The sequence below is a fragment of the Notolepis coatsorum genome (genome assembly GCF_963971535.1).
Source record: "Notolepis coatsorum genome assembly, chromosome: 15".
Taxonomy (NCBI): domain Eukaryota; kingdom Metazoa; phylum Chordata; class Actinopteri; order Aulopiformes; family Paralepididae; genus Notolepis; species Notolepis coatsorum.
This window is the reverse complement of record NC_140179.1, coordinates 22,585,727-22,600,672: the sequence shown is the minus strand read 5'-3', so window position 1 is coordinate 22,600,672 and position 14,946 is coordinate 22,585,727. Positions and strand designations below refer to the sequence as shown.

The 14,946-nt window shown below is 42.9% G+C and overlaps 1 protein-coding gene across 1 annotated transcript in view; it reads left to right on the top strand.

Moving 5' to 3' along the window:
• Positions 1–14,946, top strand: part of atp2b1a (ATPase plasma membrane Ca2+ transporting 1a) — a 207,099-nt gene that overhangs the window by 148,083 nt on the left and 44,070 nt on the right. The window contains 4 exon segments of the mRNA XM_084330168.1: positions 5,112–5,291; positions 8,032–8,119; positions 9,314–9,420; positions 11,103–11,294. Coding sequence (XP_084186294.1) covers positions 5,112–5,291; positions 8,032–8,119; positions 9,314–9,420; positions 11,103–11,294 — 567 coding nt within the window.

Genomic DNA, 14,946 nt, shown 5'->3' with positions numbered 1-14,946 from the left:
GCGAGATATATGTTGCACATGCTACAGCAAAATCGATCTGTGCCGGGTCTCATTTCCGCCCCAAGCGCAGCTCCAGTCATAATATCTATGGCTCCGGCAGCTAACAACGCTCAATTCATATCGATACTCTTATTTTGAAAATCCCGTGGCAACTCGGCGAGTCATATCCGCCCAGAGCATGTGAGCGGCGCGGGGAGTGGAGCGGGTGGTTTTGAAGTGAGCGACGGAGTGGGTTTTAAAATGGGTCGGCGCGACTTCCGGAGCGAGAGATCTCCTCCGCTCCAAGCCGCTCCGGGCCGCTCACACAGAAACTGATGTAATATACATGTAGTACAATGCCAAAGCAACAGGTGGCGATGTACAAACATGAAGGCCATTTTCAAACAATGAGAAGGGTGAACCGTCACTCACATCCTGCTAAGTCCAAAGTAGAATCCGCCATCTTTAAATCACCGGGTGACTGAACGCAACATTTATTCATAGCTGTCAACATTGGCAGGAGAAAAAACGTGCAAATTTTAGCCCTGCCCCTTCTCCCGGCCCCGCCCCCTCCCACCAGGCCCCGCCCCCTCCCAATGGAGCTGCCTCGTCGCTGCCATCTGCTGGTCAAAACCTGTATTAAGGAAATTCACTGTATTATTTTACAGATTACTTTTGTTTTCCTACTTTAAGTGTAAATGCTATAAAAATACAGTAAATTACCTTTTATCAAAATATTAACCATTAAATAAAGGTTGTAATCTGTAAATGTATTTGATTTTACTGTAATTTGACAGTATTTGGAAACCATTGATGCCAGACATTTAGTTTTCTTGCAGCTTTTTTTCTTACAGTGTACAGTCAGTAGGGTTGGGCACCGAAAACCGGTTCTAATAGGATTCTAAATTTCGATTTTTTTTTTTTTTTTTTACTTTTTTTTTTTTAACTTTTTTTACTTTGTTAATTAATACCCTAGTTACAGTACAGCAACCAAATTAAACTGTATCAAGTCAACTGAAAATGTGAATAGTATGATTTTCTTTTTGAAAAAAAAAAAAAAATCTCCTTCGAAATAAGCTGTGACCTGTTTTGACCTGCACCTCAAATAATCTGAATCGAGAATCGTTTAGAACAGGAATCGATATGGAGAATCGGAATCGGAACCGGAATCGTTCAAATCCAAACGATGCCCAACCCTAACAGTCAGTGAATCCTAAATCTCCACTAGGCAACCACTTATCAGTCCAACAAGGACTGGGTGAACTAGTTGCTACATTAAATTAATCAGATACCTGGTTGAAAGTGAAATTTGCTCAACGCCCATGCACAGTAGATACCGACATCTGCGTACCAACGTCCGGTGACAACAGAGCTGTCCCAAATAGCTGCAGCTACCATGTGTTGTCAAGTTATTGTTATAAGGACCCCAGTCCAAGCTACAACAGTCTGCATTCCCTTAACAATTGTTTGGATTGAGCTGTATTGTATTGTACCCATTCTGCAATATGTTAAATGAAGTTTACATCCATTCATTCTGCTAGCATTAACGATTGCATGAGCAGCTGGCTAACGTGAGCTAACGTTAGCTATCAGACCCTGTTAGTTCAGAGCTCCTCTTTCAATCTTAACAAGCATTAAACAAAATGGCCCAGTCATCTATTCACCTTTTGTTTAATACACGAGGCGTTCTCTAATGTTATCTAGCTACGGATAGCTCCTGATATCATCAGTTTGTGCTGGCTGGCTAACTAACGTGAGCTAACGTTAGCTGCTAGCCACAATGCTATACTGTTATACTGGCATATTCCATTCACGTTAGCATGTAGCTAACAACATCGGCAATCTTTTTTTGAGACTAAACTATCCGCTCTTGGTGGTCACTTGTGTTGATGTTAGTTTTGTTTCATCAACAAATGAGAGGCAGAACACACAGTGAATGTATCCGTTTTGTTTATTGCACTTTTGCAGCCGCTCCTCTTGGCTTTCTTAGCTGGTGGAGCCGCACAATCCTCTCTCAAGTCCATCGTAGAATGTAATAAATTTGCGCTAAACCCCTCCTTTATCCGGTCGCTGTTCTTATTCTTCTTCGGGTCGCAACCGTCTTCCGGTCTGACTTCCTGTGATAACGTTCTAATCTACAGTGCTGCCACCTGTCGTCACAGAGGGGAATTGCAGCCATTTTGTAAAAATGTATAAGTTTAAAAAACGTGCCAATACCGTGAAGAAGGTTGAAATACAGTACAATCCCGGGAAAAACTGGACTGTTGACAGGTATGCATTTATTTTCAGTGAGAAACAAAGTCCAATAAAAAAAATAATGATACATTCACTGTGTTCTGCCTCATTTATTGATGAAACGAAACAAAACCAACATCAACACAATGTACCACCAAGAGCGGAGAGTTTATGTCTCTCAAAAAGCGAGAGACTGTTGTTGTTGTTAGCTTACATGCTAACGTGAATAGGATCCATAGCATTGTGGCTAGGCTAGCTACCATATCTTGGTTGAATGGATAAACGTTATTTAACATTGCAGAATGGGTACAATACAATACGGCTCAATACAAACAATTGTTAAGGGGCCCAGGGGGTGCAGACTGTTGTAGTTTGGTCAAATCAAGCTAATTTACATCATGCTCCAAAAAAAAATTCTGCTGAGCGAGCTGTGGAGCGCTTGATTCGTAAATGAAGGTGAGCGAGCGGTGAGCGATTTGGGGGGGCGGGCCAACATGAGCGAATGAGAGCGGAACCAGACATCTAGAGCGAAGAGCGGATTTCTCGAGCGCTCTGCTCCGCTCACATACTCTGTATCCGCCCAGTCCGTGCTAATGTCTGCTGGCATTAAAGCAGAGCAGGGCTACAGAGCAGTGCGCCTATTTTGCGACCCGAAATAAGTCTGTGGTGTTTTTTTTTTTCACAACGGGGCAAATGCATCTAACATGCTTTGCATCGTCGCCATTCCTTTATGCCCACATCGCCCGAAATTAACGTTACGTTAGCGTAAGCTAACAAGCTAATCCTGATCAGAGGCAGAGCCATAGAGAACAGCAGAAAGTGGGGACTGAGGGAAGGGGGGGGGGGACTCTCCCTTTCTCTGTGTTTGTGTGCGCGTTTGGAAAGACGATGAAGTCAGGAGTATATTATAGTAAACTGAGGATTACTGAGGATGGACAGATAATGTTGTTATTCAAATGTAAAAAAAAATAATAATAAATGAATTCATGATCATCATGCAACATAAAACAATTGTAGAAACGGTTTGGGAGAGGAAGGGGTTTTAGGTTGCGTGTTGTGAGTTCCAAAAACATTTACTTGAAGTTTAAAGCTCAATATATCAAAACGTGGCACTTTACAGTGAACAGGAGGTCTATTTGTATTAAAAACAATAGATTGTTTTTTCATTTAAATGTCTGCAAGAGCTAAATAATTTTTTTTCAAGTTATATTTTCGTTACCTTTTTTGAGTTTATCTAAATGTTACTGATTGTGTTAAATGGGCTTATGATATCGTCTCATATCGATTGCAGGCACCTGCATCGTATCGTATCGTGGCAGATATCGGCAAATATCGTATCGTTGTCCAAAGAATCGATATCGTATCGTATCGTGATGAAACTGGTGATCCCACCCCTAGTAGAGTCCATACATCCAACACCAAATCCAATAATTCCTTACACGTAACATCTGGATGTGTGACGTCAACTTGTCAGCATGAAAATGACAGCCAAACATGGCACTGCAACTAAATAACACAAATACAATAGGCACATTTGTGACTGTTACAAATATAACACGTTTTATACTTGTGCTACAAGATTTTGGCCTGTGCTACAAAACTATCAACCTATGTAGCACCAGTGCTATGTGCAAAAAAAAGTTAACGTACAGCCCTGCCTCCTCACCTGATACCAACCTCATACCTCCTCCTCACCTGATATCAACCTCATACCTCCTCCTCACCTGATATCAACCTCATACCTCCTCCTCACCTGATATCAACCTCATACCTCCTCCTCCTCACCTGATATCAACCTCATACCTCCTCCTCCTCACCTGATATCAACCTCATACCTCCTCCTCACCTGATATCAACCTCATACCTCCTCACCTGATATCAAACCTCATACCTCCTCCTCCTCACCTGATATCAACCTCATACCTCCTCACCTGATATCAACCTTATATACCTCCTCACCTGATATCAACCTCATACCTCCTCCTCACCTGATATCAACCTCATACCTTCTTATCACCTGATACTAGGGGGTGTAAAGGTACACGTATCCGTACCAAACCGTTTCAGTGTGTACTAGGGCTGTACCGAATGCTTCCAAGCTTCGATCATAATGTTGACATTCGAATTCTAATTCAACATTTTTTTTTTCTTTTTTTTTTCTTTTTTTTTCTATTCAATCTGTTTAAACCAATGGGGGTTTTCTTCACAGTTGCAGTTAAAGATTAGGCTACACTAATATTATACTATAAGACGTCACCATCACTTTTATACCAACCGTGCCCTTATTGGATTATTTATGTTGACGAAACTGATGAGTTATATTCATTAAAGAAAGTTGATTTAATAAAAGAAAAAGACTAATTTAATCAGATTAATCACTTTATTAAAATTGAGGATTTAGTTTATAAAAAAAATAAAAAATTCGTTTTTTTGTTTTTTGAAGTAAAACTTTTTTTTATAGACATTCGAAGCTTCGTTCGAATACTTCAATCGAAGCTTTGAATGTTAAAAAATGACATTCGGTACTGCCCTAGTGTGTACCGTACCGAACAAATATTGTTAACCACTAACGACCGCCCACCGGGGGCTGTTTTTCTCACAATCTAATATAATTATTATTTTTCTTTACAAGTCGATTATTAATTTCAATATAGAATATTCGTTGACAGCCCTACAAGTACAATTAGTTACTGCACACTACATCACCCCTGAGTGGAACATGGAAAGCCAAACTTTCCCGCACTGTACCGAAAACCCGTACCGAACCGTGACTTCAAAACCGAGGTACGGACCGAACCGTGGTTTTTGTGTACCGTTACACCACTACCTGATATCAACCTCATACCTTCTCCTCCCCTGATACCAACCTCCTACCTCCCTGTCCTCTCTCCCTCAAGGTGCCAGATGCCATTAGGAGTTGCCAGCGTGCCGGCATCACGGTGCGCATGGTGACCGGGGACAACATCAACACGGCGCGCGCCATCGCCACCAAGTGTGGCATCCTGCTGCCGGGCGAGGACTTCCTGTGCATGGAGGGCAAGGAGTTCAACCGCAGGATACGCAACGAGAAGGGAGAGGTGAGCACTGACCCTAACTCTAACTAGGGATGCACCCATCCCATATTGATATCGGATATCGGCCACGATATCACTAAAATAGCTGGATCGGGTATCGGTTAAAAAATTATTATAATCGGATTTATTTATTTTATTTATTTATTAATTTTTTTTTTTTTTTATAAGAAATAACAATTCAGTACATTTATATCTATGTGTTAATTTGTTACATTTAGTTTCACTAAGTTAGGAAAGTAATGTTTTAAGTCAAGCCTGATGTTGCCTTGCACAAAATAATGATCCCAGTCTCTTCCACACAGTGACAGTGAGGCATACAGTTTATTAATTTGAACAATGGGTATTTACTAGTGCCGTCAATAGATATAAAAAAAATTAACTAATTAATCTCTAAATTTTCTGTAATTAATCTAGATTAATCTAGATTAAAAATAGCATTTTTCTACTTAAAGGGGAACTCCACTTTTTTTTGGAAATTAGCTTATTTAACATCTTCCCTGGAGTTAGACAAGAAGATGCATACCTTTTTTGTCTCTGTGCGTGCATTTTAGCTTTGGGAATAGACGCTCCGTTAGCATAGCTTAGCTTCATCACTGGAAGTGAGGCAGGACAGTAGCCTTACAGTGCCTTACAGTGTATTGCAAGGTCTGACATTGACCAAACTTGATATGCATGACCTTGGTGGGCTCTAGGTCAACTCCTGAAAAGGGGGTCAATGTCAGACCTTGCAATCAAAAGTTAGGGGGCGCACTGAAATTATGGCAAGGGTTATTAGCCCCCTAACTTTTGATTGCAAAGTCTGACATTGACCCCCTTTTCAGGAGTTGACCTAGAGCCCACCAAGGTCATGCATATCAAGTTTGGTCAATGTCAGACCTTGCAATACACTGTAAGGCACTGTAAGGCTACTGTCCTGCCTCACTTCCAGTGATGAAGCTAAGCTATGCTAACGGAGCGTCTATTCCCAAAGCTAAAATGCACGCACAGAGACAAAAAAGGTATGCATCTTCTTGTCTAACTCCAGGGAAGATGTTAAATAAGCTAATTTCCAAAAAAAGTGGAGTTCCCCTTTAAGACCGAAGCTTGTAACCAAGGGCGTAACTTTGTTGTCAGTGGTGGAGGGGACGCGAGAATGCCTTCTACAACGCTGTTCCAGTTCCGCGTTGCCGTTTTGCGCTCTGATTGGCCGAGCGTGCGCATGAGCCGCGACGCGGCCCTCAGCCAGGCAGCAATACTACGCTCCGGTTAACCAAATTTATACAAATGGAGTATTGATTTCGCCGTAACGAATCATTAAAAATAATATACCGTTAACTGGAATATGTTGTTCCTTTACACATATGTTGGATTATGTAATTGGTTTGTCATGACAAACCAATAAAAAACCGTGCGACTCGGGCTGGTCCACGACCCTCCGTGCTCCGATCGCCAGCGGGGAGAATATGCTGCCGCAAGCGGCATCGCTGAGCTCTGTTGTCCGCTGGACGAAGCCAGAGACGGGCGTATTATGGGGCTTATGCCGAGAAGCAGTAACACAACATGCATCTGTCAGTCGTACAACAGTGAACACATAGTTAAGTGCGACTGACGGATGCATGTTGTGTTACTGCTTCTCGGCATAAGCCCCATAATACGCCCGTGACACCAAGCAATGCTGTTGCATTTCATGGCAATCTCAGTCACTCGTTCATAGTTTCACACCAAAGTTTGAGGGGAGGGGTGCTATGTAGCCTATTTGAGCACACCTGAAGACTGGGCTGTTGTTGATTATGCAAAGACAGCTGTGGTCGGTAGTACTTAGCGCCGGGTGCTCACCTGGCTACTTGACTTTGCATGACAATGGCTCAGACATCGACAAGCAGCCGTTTTCCGTGTGGTCCTATCACATTTTACATTTACATTTATCACGTCGCGTCACCGTTTATTATCGTGCAGGGGACAATAACTGCATTCTGAAAACATGCAGGGTACATGTCCCATGTGTCCCCCCCTTAGTTACGCCCCTGCTTGTAACAGATATTTACTTGAGTAAAATCATGGAATTAATGTAAAATCAACATAAAGAAAGTATATTTAGATTCAAAGACTATTTTAATAGCTTTCTTTGAATACAGTTTCTCCTGTGAAATACAAATGTTCAACAAAACCATCACCATTGACTCAGCTAGACCTCTTTCTTATATCCGCAGCGCTAAGATTGAAGATTTTTCACTCCATAGATTAATCTAGATTCATTTATTTTAATGCTTTAAATAATTTAAATTAATCTCAAGTTAAAGCATTAATTTTGACAGCCCTAGTATTTACATTTAGTCATTTAGCTGACGCTTTTATCCAAAGCGACTTACAAGTTCTGTACGACAAGTCATCAACAAGGACACAACTCTATCAGCTGAGTAACAATGTTCATCAAAGTGTTGAGTGCTACAGTGTAGGTTAGGTTATTAGGACAAGTGCATGACAGTAAGGTTAGTTAGGGTTTGATTATTATAATTTTTTTTAGATAATGTTATCTGATTGGTACTCTGTATCTGCCGATACCCAAAGCCAGGTATCGGTATCAGGACTGAAAAAGTCGGATCGGTGCATCCCTTACTCTAACCCATCATGTAAAGCCTCTTTGAGCACCTGGAAAAGAGATATATAAAATAGATGTATTATTATTATTATTATTATGTCCTGGGAACCTTGGATATGACGACGTGTGATTATTCGAATGTGTGGTTTTGTTCCCGTCTTCTAGATCGAGCAGGAGCGTATAGACAAGATCTGGCCCAAGCTGCGTGTCCTGGCTCGCTCCTCCCCCACAGACAAGCACACGCTAGTTAAAGGTACTCCATTTCTCCTTCCTGTGCCGCGGGTACAATCTAATTATGAACGCCGACGTGTGACATGACAACGAGTCGATGATGTATATCTGGCGTGATATGAAAACGAATTGATTCATGCGGTATGGTGTGGACAATTTGTGATTAATACCTAAGAAAATCAATTTGAGTTATACTGTGGGACATTTTTAAAGTGTTATTTCAGGCGTTCAAACACGCAGACGAAGATGCTGGAATAGAGGAAGATGACACATTACAAGCTGCACCAATAGGATGGAAATGGAGCAGTCGCTGCCTCCTACGTGGGCGGTGTTTTTACACGGGCGCTATCATTAACCGCGTGGGATCAAACAGATCTGTTCTGCACTCTGGATCTACAGGTCCCAGTTTTTAGTCGATTTAGTGTCCGAATCTTCAGAACATCTGCTGCTTGTAAGAGATGGTCCAACGTTTACGTTGACTTCTGTGGTAAAGAAGAAAAGAAACATCCACATCTCTAATGGAACCTGTGCTAATAGTCATTTCTAAATTATGACTATTTTTCTTTATTAAAAAAATCTATTTATTTATTTATTTTAATTTAAAAAAAAATACTTAACTTTTTAAAATGATGACTATTCTGACTTGAGTTATTTTGTATGTTACAAGAGACTTTTATGTTTAAGTCAAGCACTTTCATATGTTTTTTTTTTTTTTTTGTATATATTTTTTGGCGTTTTATCGCTTTATTTATTCTACTGGGCAGTCCAGTAGAGAGAGACAGAGGAGGAATGGGAGACAGAGTGGGGGGAAGACATTCGGCAAATAACGACGGGTTCAGGAGTCGGACCCGGGTCGGCCGTGTCGCGGCTGAGCACGCTATGTGGTTCGCCACTGGGGCGCCCTATATATGTTGTTTAAGTCAAGCACTTTGATATGTTATGTTGTCTGTTTAAGAAAGAGTGCAATAAATGATTTTATTGAAAAAATAAGAATTGTGTGAGAGAATCGTGATCTCAATTCTTAGAGAGAAAAATCGTGATTCACATTTTAGCAAGAATCGTGCGGCCGTATTTCCAGGTATCATCGACAGCACAGTGATGGAACAGAGGCAGTCGCTGGTTCTTTGACCATATGTATGGCTCCAGGTATCATCGACAGCACGGTGATGGAACAGAGGCAGTCTCTCTGCTTCTTTGACCATATGTATGTCTCCAGGTATCATCGACAGCACGGTGTTAGAACAGAGGCAGGTGGTGGCGGTGACAGGAGACGGGACCAATGACGGACCGGCCTTGAAGAAAGCTGATGTTGGGTTTGCCATGGTGAGTTCTCCACTCTTCTCGCTCTCTCTCTATCCGTCTGTGAAGCACAGTCGAGTCATTCCGTCTGTGACACGAGAATATGTAAACGGTTTGCTAGAGAATAGAAAACAACAGGAATTATGCTTTAGATTAGATTAAAATGTATTGTCATCATACAGTACAACGAAAAGAAGTTTGGCATCCAACCAGAGTGCAAATGTAGCAGTAAAGTGCAACAGCGATATACAATGTACAGGTGATTAAACTGGGTAAAGAAATTAGTACTACTAACGGAACGTAGACCAATCTCGGTCACTCTCTTTGTCTGTAGACCAAAATCGGTCACGCCCCAAATTTCATGAGTATTCATCTATATTTAGTCATCTAAAGACTATTAGATATGAACGTATGTACCAGTAAAAAGTGGGAATCTCTAGAATGTGTTTTGGGCGACGGTGTTTACAAGTGTGCGGGTAGCCTCTCCTAATCAACTTGCACAACACTTTCTGTTGTCAGTAGATGGCAGCATTGGTTTAAAAGGTGAAAATTAGGAAAACGTGATCTGAACATGCAGCGTTACACTATTAATGCGACCTGAATATAGTGACCGAGAATGGTCACCTAATTATCTTAACAAAAGTGCATCATTAGCATTATGTTTGTTGTCTAAAGGGGAACATAATGGTACAATTTAAGATTTTAATGTTATCCGCATATAAAGGATATGATGTGATAGAATCCTATAAAAATGTGGACGCATTTGGTCACTGTGACGTTAAGTGTCAATTATAACAAATATCATTGTTTTGTGTGCAGGGCATCGCTGGTACTGATGTAGATAAATATCATTGTTTTGTGTGCAGGGCATCGCTGGTACTGATGTAGATAAATATCATTGTTTTGTGTGCAGGGCATCGCTGTTACTGATGTAGATAAATATCATTGTTTTGTGTGCAGGGCATTGCTGGTACTGATGTAGATAAATATCATTGTTTTGTGTGCAGGGCATCGCTGGTACTGATGTCGATAAATATCATTGTTTTGTGTGCAGGGCATCGCTGGTACTGATGTAGATAAATATCATTGTTTTGTGTGCAGGGCATCGCTGGTACTGATGTAGATAAATATCATTGTTTTGTGTGCAGGGCATCACTGGTACTGATGTAGATAAATATCATTGTTTTGTGTGCAGGGCATCGCTGGTACTGATGTCGATAAATATCATTGTTTTGTCTGCAGGGCATCGCTGGTACTGATGTAGATAAATATCATTGTTTTGTGTGCAGGGCATCGCTGGTACTGATGTAGATAAATATCATTGTTTTGTCTGCAGGGCATCGCTGGTACCGATGTAGATAAATATCATTGTGTTTTATTTTTTTATTATTTTTTAAACATAACATAAAATTAGACATACAAGCATTAACAGTACACATCCAATGAAATCACCATTTAAATAAATGTAGTATACGAGATATACACCTAATACTTGCTATCTAATACCCTACATACATATGCTCTCGCTCGTTCACCCCCCCCGGACCCCCACTTGGATAATCCATCCATTATCATTCGCTCCTAACCAGGCACTACAATTCATATGCTAGCTTTTATTCTCTCCACTGATGTAGATAAATATCATTGTTTTGTGTGCAGGGCATCGCTGGTACTGATGTAGATAAATATCATTGTTTTGTCTGCAGGGCATCGCTGGTACTGACGTGGCCAAAGAGGCGTCTGACATCATCCTGACCGACGACAACTTCTCCAGCATCGTCAAGGCCGTCATGTGGGGAAGGAACGTCTATGACAGCATCTCCAAGTTCCTCCAGTTCCAGCTCACCGTCAACGTGGTGGCCGTCATCGTGGCCTTTAGTGGGGCCTGTATCACACAGGTAGGCCACAAACATGTAGTGGTGGTGCGGGGGATCCATACAGCGATATATATAGCAAAACTCTTGTGTGCCGATATTATATTACAAGATACTTTAATGCCACACAACGATGGTTGGTGGTAATTGCTTTCGGTACAGCATTTTAAATAGCACTGGGAAATCATCATGAAACATCAGACATCAAACGCCCCCCCTCCAACTTCCCAATCCCCACAATAAATACATAGATACATAAATACATACATACAGGACAGTCGCATATTGCCCGCCTGGAAAAAAACTGTTTGTGAAGCGTGTGTGTCTGGTTGAAATTGACCTGTAGCGACCTGAGGGCATGCGCTGGAATAAGTGGTGTGCTGGGTGGGAGGGATCGTTGACTATTTTACCAGAGCGGGTGACTGTGCGTGAGGTGTAGATGGAGTCCAGAGAGGGGAGGGGGCAGCCAATGATTTTGGAGGCTGTCTTGGTGATGCGTTGGAGTTTGTGTTTGGTGTGTTTGTCCGTTTCTTTTTTTTTTTTTTTTTTTTTGTAAGTCCACATGGGTGTGTTTTTGATTTGTCTGTAAACAAGACAGAAAAATAGACTTCATTCATTCATTGTTTGATAATACAACAGTGTGATGATGCAATATAATATAATATTAGTTTAGACTGGATTCAAATGTATTGTCATCATACAGCACAAGTACAGTACAACAAAAAGAGCTTTGGCATCCAACCAGAGTGCAGATGTAACAGTAAAGTGCAATAGTAATATACAATGTACAGGTGATTAAACTGGGTATAGAATATATAAATTAGTACTACTGAGTAATAGTGCTAATCCGATGTATGTACAGAGTTGTATTATATAAATAGAGACCGTATGACTACTACTGGCCAGCAGCGTAACTAGTAAGAGTAGGATATGTATAGAGATATAGTAAGGGACAGACAGGATATGCGGTGAGAATATAATATATTCTTTGTTCAACATTCTTTTAAAACCGTGTACTTTTTACAAAGTCTGGAGACACACTAGAGACGGACAGTTCCCTGCTCATTACCGAGGAGCACAGACATGTCCAGCCTGCACTGAGGCCCGGGGAGCCCTCCTGGTGTCTGCAGACACATGTTCCCACTCGCACGCTTCACCTCCTGCTGCAGGAACCTGGACAGCTACTGAATTACTGCTCATCCAGCCAGGAAACAATTGTAAATTGGGCCTCTGCACACAGACCCGGAACAAACAGCTATTTTCAGCTGCTCCGGCCTGGTGTCTGGAAAACCACATGTAATCATGGCATAACGAGCCTCTGCGGCACAAGTCTTCTCTTCGCATGGTGACGTCTCCCGCTTATATATCCTCCTCGATTTAGAAAAGGAGGTGAGATTAACTCTTAACACGCGCGGAACGGAATCCTATCCTATTTTAAATCCTCGTAGCGGGGAAAAGCAGAGAGAATTGGAACGGAAGGGTCCGTTCTCTCACTGCGGCTAGAGAGAGACCTGGGTTTTTTTTCCGCCTCGTCTTGAGTTGCTTTTTTGTAAAGCTGGAGAACAATGGTTTAGTGAGTCAGCAGCTACGTTTGTGAACACTATGGAGCGCCGTGTCTTTCTCTCTTAGCTCTGTGTGGGCTGGTTGGAGACCAGCTCGAGAATGATCCATATTCCATCTCTATGTGGAGCTTGTGTTGGGGCATGGTGGGGGCTTCACGTCCCGGGGTCAGGACGCCCTCCAGCCTGCCGCTCTCTTCCACAGTCTCCCAGCGCTCCAGAGACAGTCTCCCAGCGCTCCAGAGACCGTTTGTCTCTTCCACAGCCTCCCAGTGCTCCAGTCTGTCTCTTCCACTGTCTCCCAGCGCTCCAGAGACAGTCTGTCTCTTCCACAGTCTCCCAGCGCTCCAGACTGTCTCTTCCACAGTCTCCCAGCGCTCCAGTCTGTCTCTTCCACAGTCTCCCAGTGCTCCAGACTGTCTCTTCCACAGTCTCCCAGCGCTCCAGACTGTCTCTTCCACAGTCTCCCAGCGCTCCAGAGACAGTCTGTCTCTTCCACAGTCTCCCAGCGCTCCAGAGACAGTCTGTCTCTTCCACTGTCTCCCAGCGCTCCAGACTGTCTCTTCCACAGTCTCCCAGCGCTCCAGAGACAGTCTGTCTCTTCCACAGTCTCCCAGCGCTCCAGAGACCGTCTGTCTCTTCCACAGTCTCCCAGTGCTCCAGTCTGTCTCTTCCACAGTCTCCCAGCGCTCCAGAGACCGTCTGTCTCTTCCACAGTCTCCCAGCGCTCCAGAGACCGTCTGTCTCTTCCACAGTCTCCCAGCGCTCCAGAGACCGTCTGTCTCTTCCACAGTCTTCCAGTGCTCCAGTCTGTCTCTTCCAGTCTCCCAGCGCTCCAGAGACAGTCTGTCTCTTCCACAGTCTCCCAGCGCTCCAGTCTGTCTCTTCCACAGTCTCCCAGCGCTCCAGACTGTCTCTTCCACAGTCTCCCAGCGCTCCAGACTGTCTCTTCCACAGTCTCCCAGCGCTCCAGACTGTCTCTTCCACAGTCTCCCAGCGCTCCAGACTGTCTCTTCCACAGTCTCCCAGCGCTCCAGACTGTCTCTTCCACAGTCTCCCAGCGCTCCAGACTGTCTCTTCCACAGTCTCCCAGCGCTCCAGACTGTCTCTTCCAGTCTCCCAGCGCTCCAGACTGTCTCTTCCACAGTCTCCCAGCGCTCCAGACTGTCTCTTCCACAGTCTCCCAGCGCTCCAGAGACCGTCTGTAATCCAGCAGTTCTGAACGTGTTCCAAAAGTGAAACTGAAATAGCGTGAGTAATAACGTGAAACTCAAATAACGTGAAACTGAAATAACGTGAGTAATAATGTGAAACTGAAATAACGTGAAACTGAAATAACGTGAGTAATAACGTGAAACTGAAATAACATGAAACTGAAATAATGTGAAACTGAAATAACGTGAGTAATAACGTGAAACTGAAATAACATGAAACTAATAACGTGAGTAATAACGTGAAACTGAAATAACGTGAGAAATAACGTGAAACTGAAATAGCGTGAAACTGAAATAGCGTGAGTAATAACGTGAAACTGAAATAGCGTGAAACATACGGTTATCCTATAACCATAGTTATATGAGTATAGCGAGCGCTCTGCGCTCTTAGTGGAACCTATCCTTTATCAATCTAATACTGAATAATTTTCTTCACATGTACACACCCATCCATCTGGCCACACCCACATCCGCTCCTCTACATAAGCGGGGTTGTGGCCATACTAACAGCTCCTTCCCTATTTTCACCACCGACAAGTGTCTGTATATACCACTTGAGTTTAGTGACCGAAATAGTTGTTGGAAAGGAGCTACGTTGAAGAGAAGGAGCTGCGTTGACATTATATCTTTGTTTTCTCTCTCACTATTTTCGAGGAAATACAGCGATAATGTCTTCGCCACAAGAGTGTCTAGAAGATGATGATCATTCTGACCTCCACCGGCGTTTTGTATTAGGGGCTCGCGTCGCTGAGCAATCCCCGCCGGCATTACCTCCGGCTCTGCAGTTGGACACTTTGCTTGGGAGGCGCTCTGCCGTGTGAGGGCTGACGGCCTCTCTGGGGCGTGTGATGTTTTTGCAACGTGGGTGCCAGGTGTGTTGGTTGTGGGAACAACTACACAGCT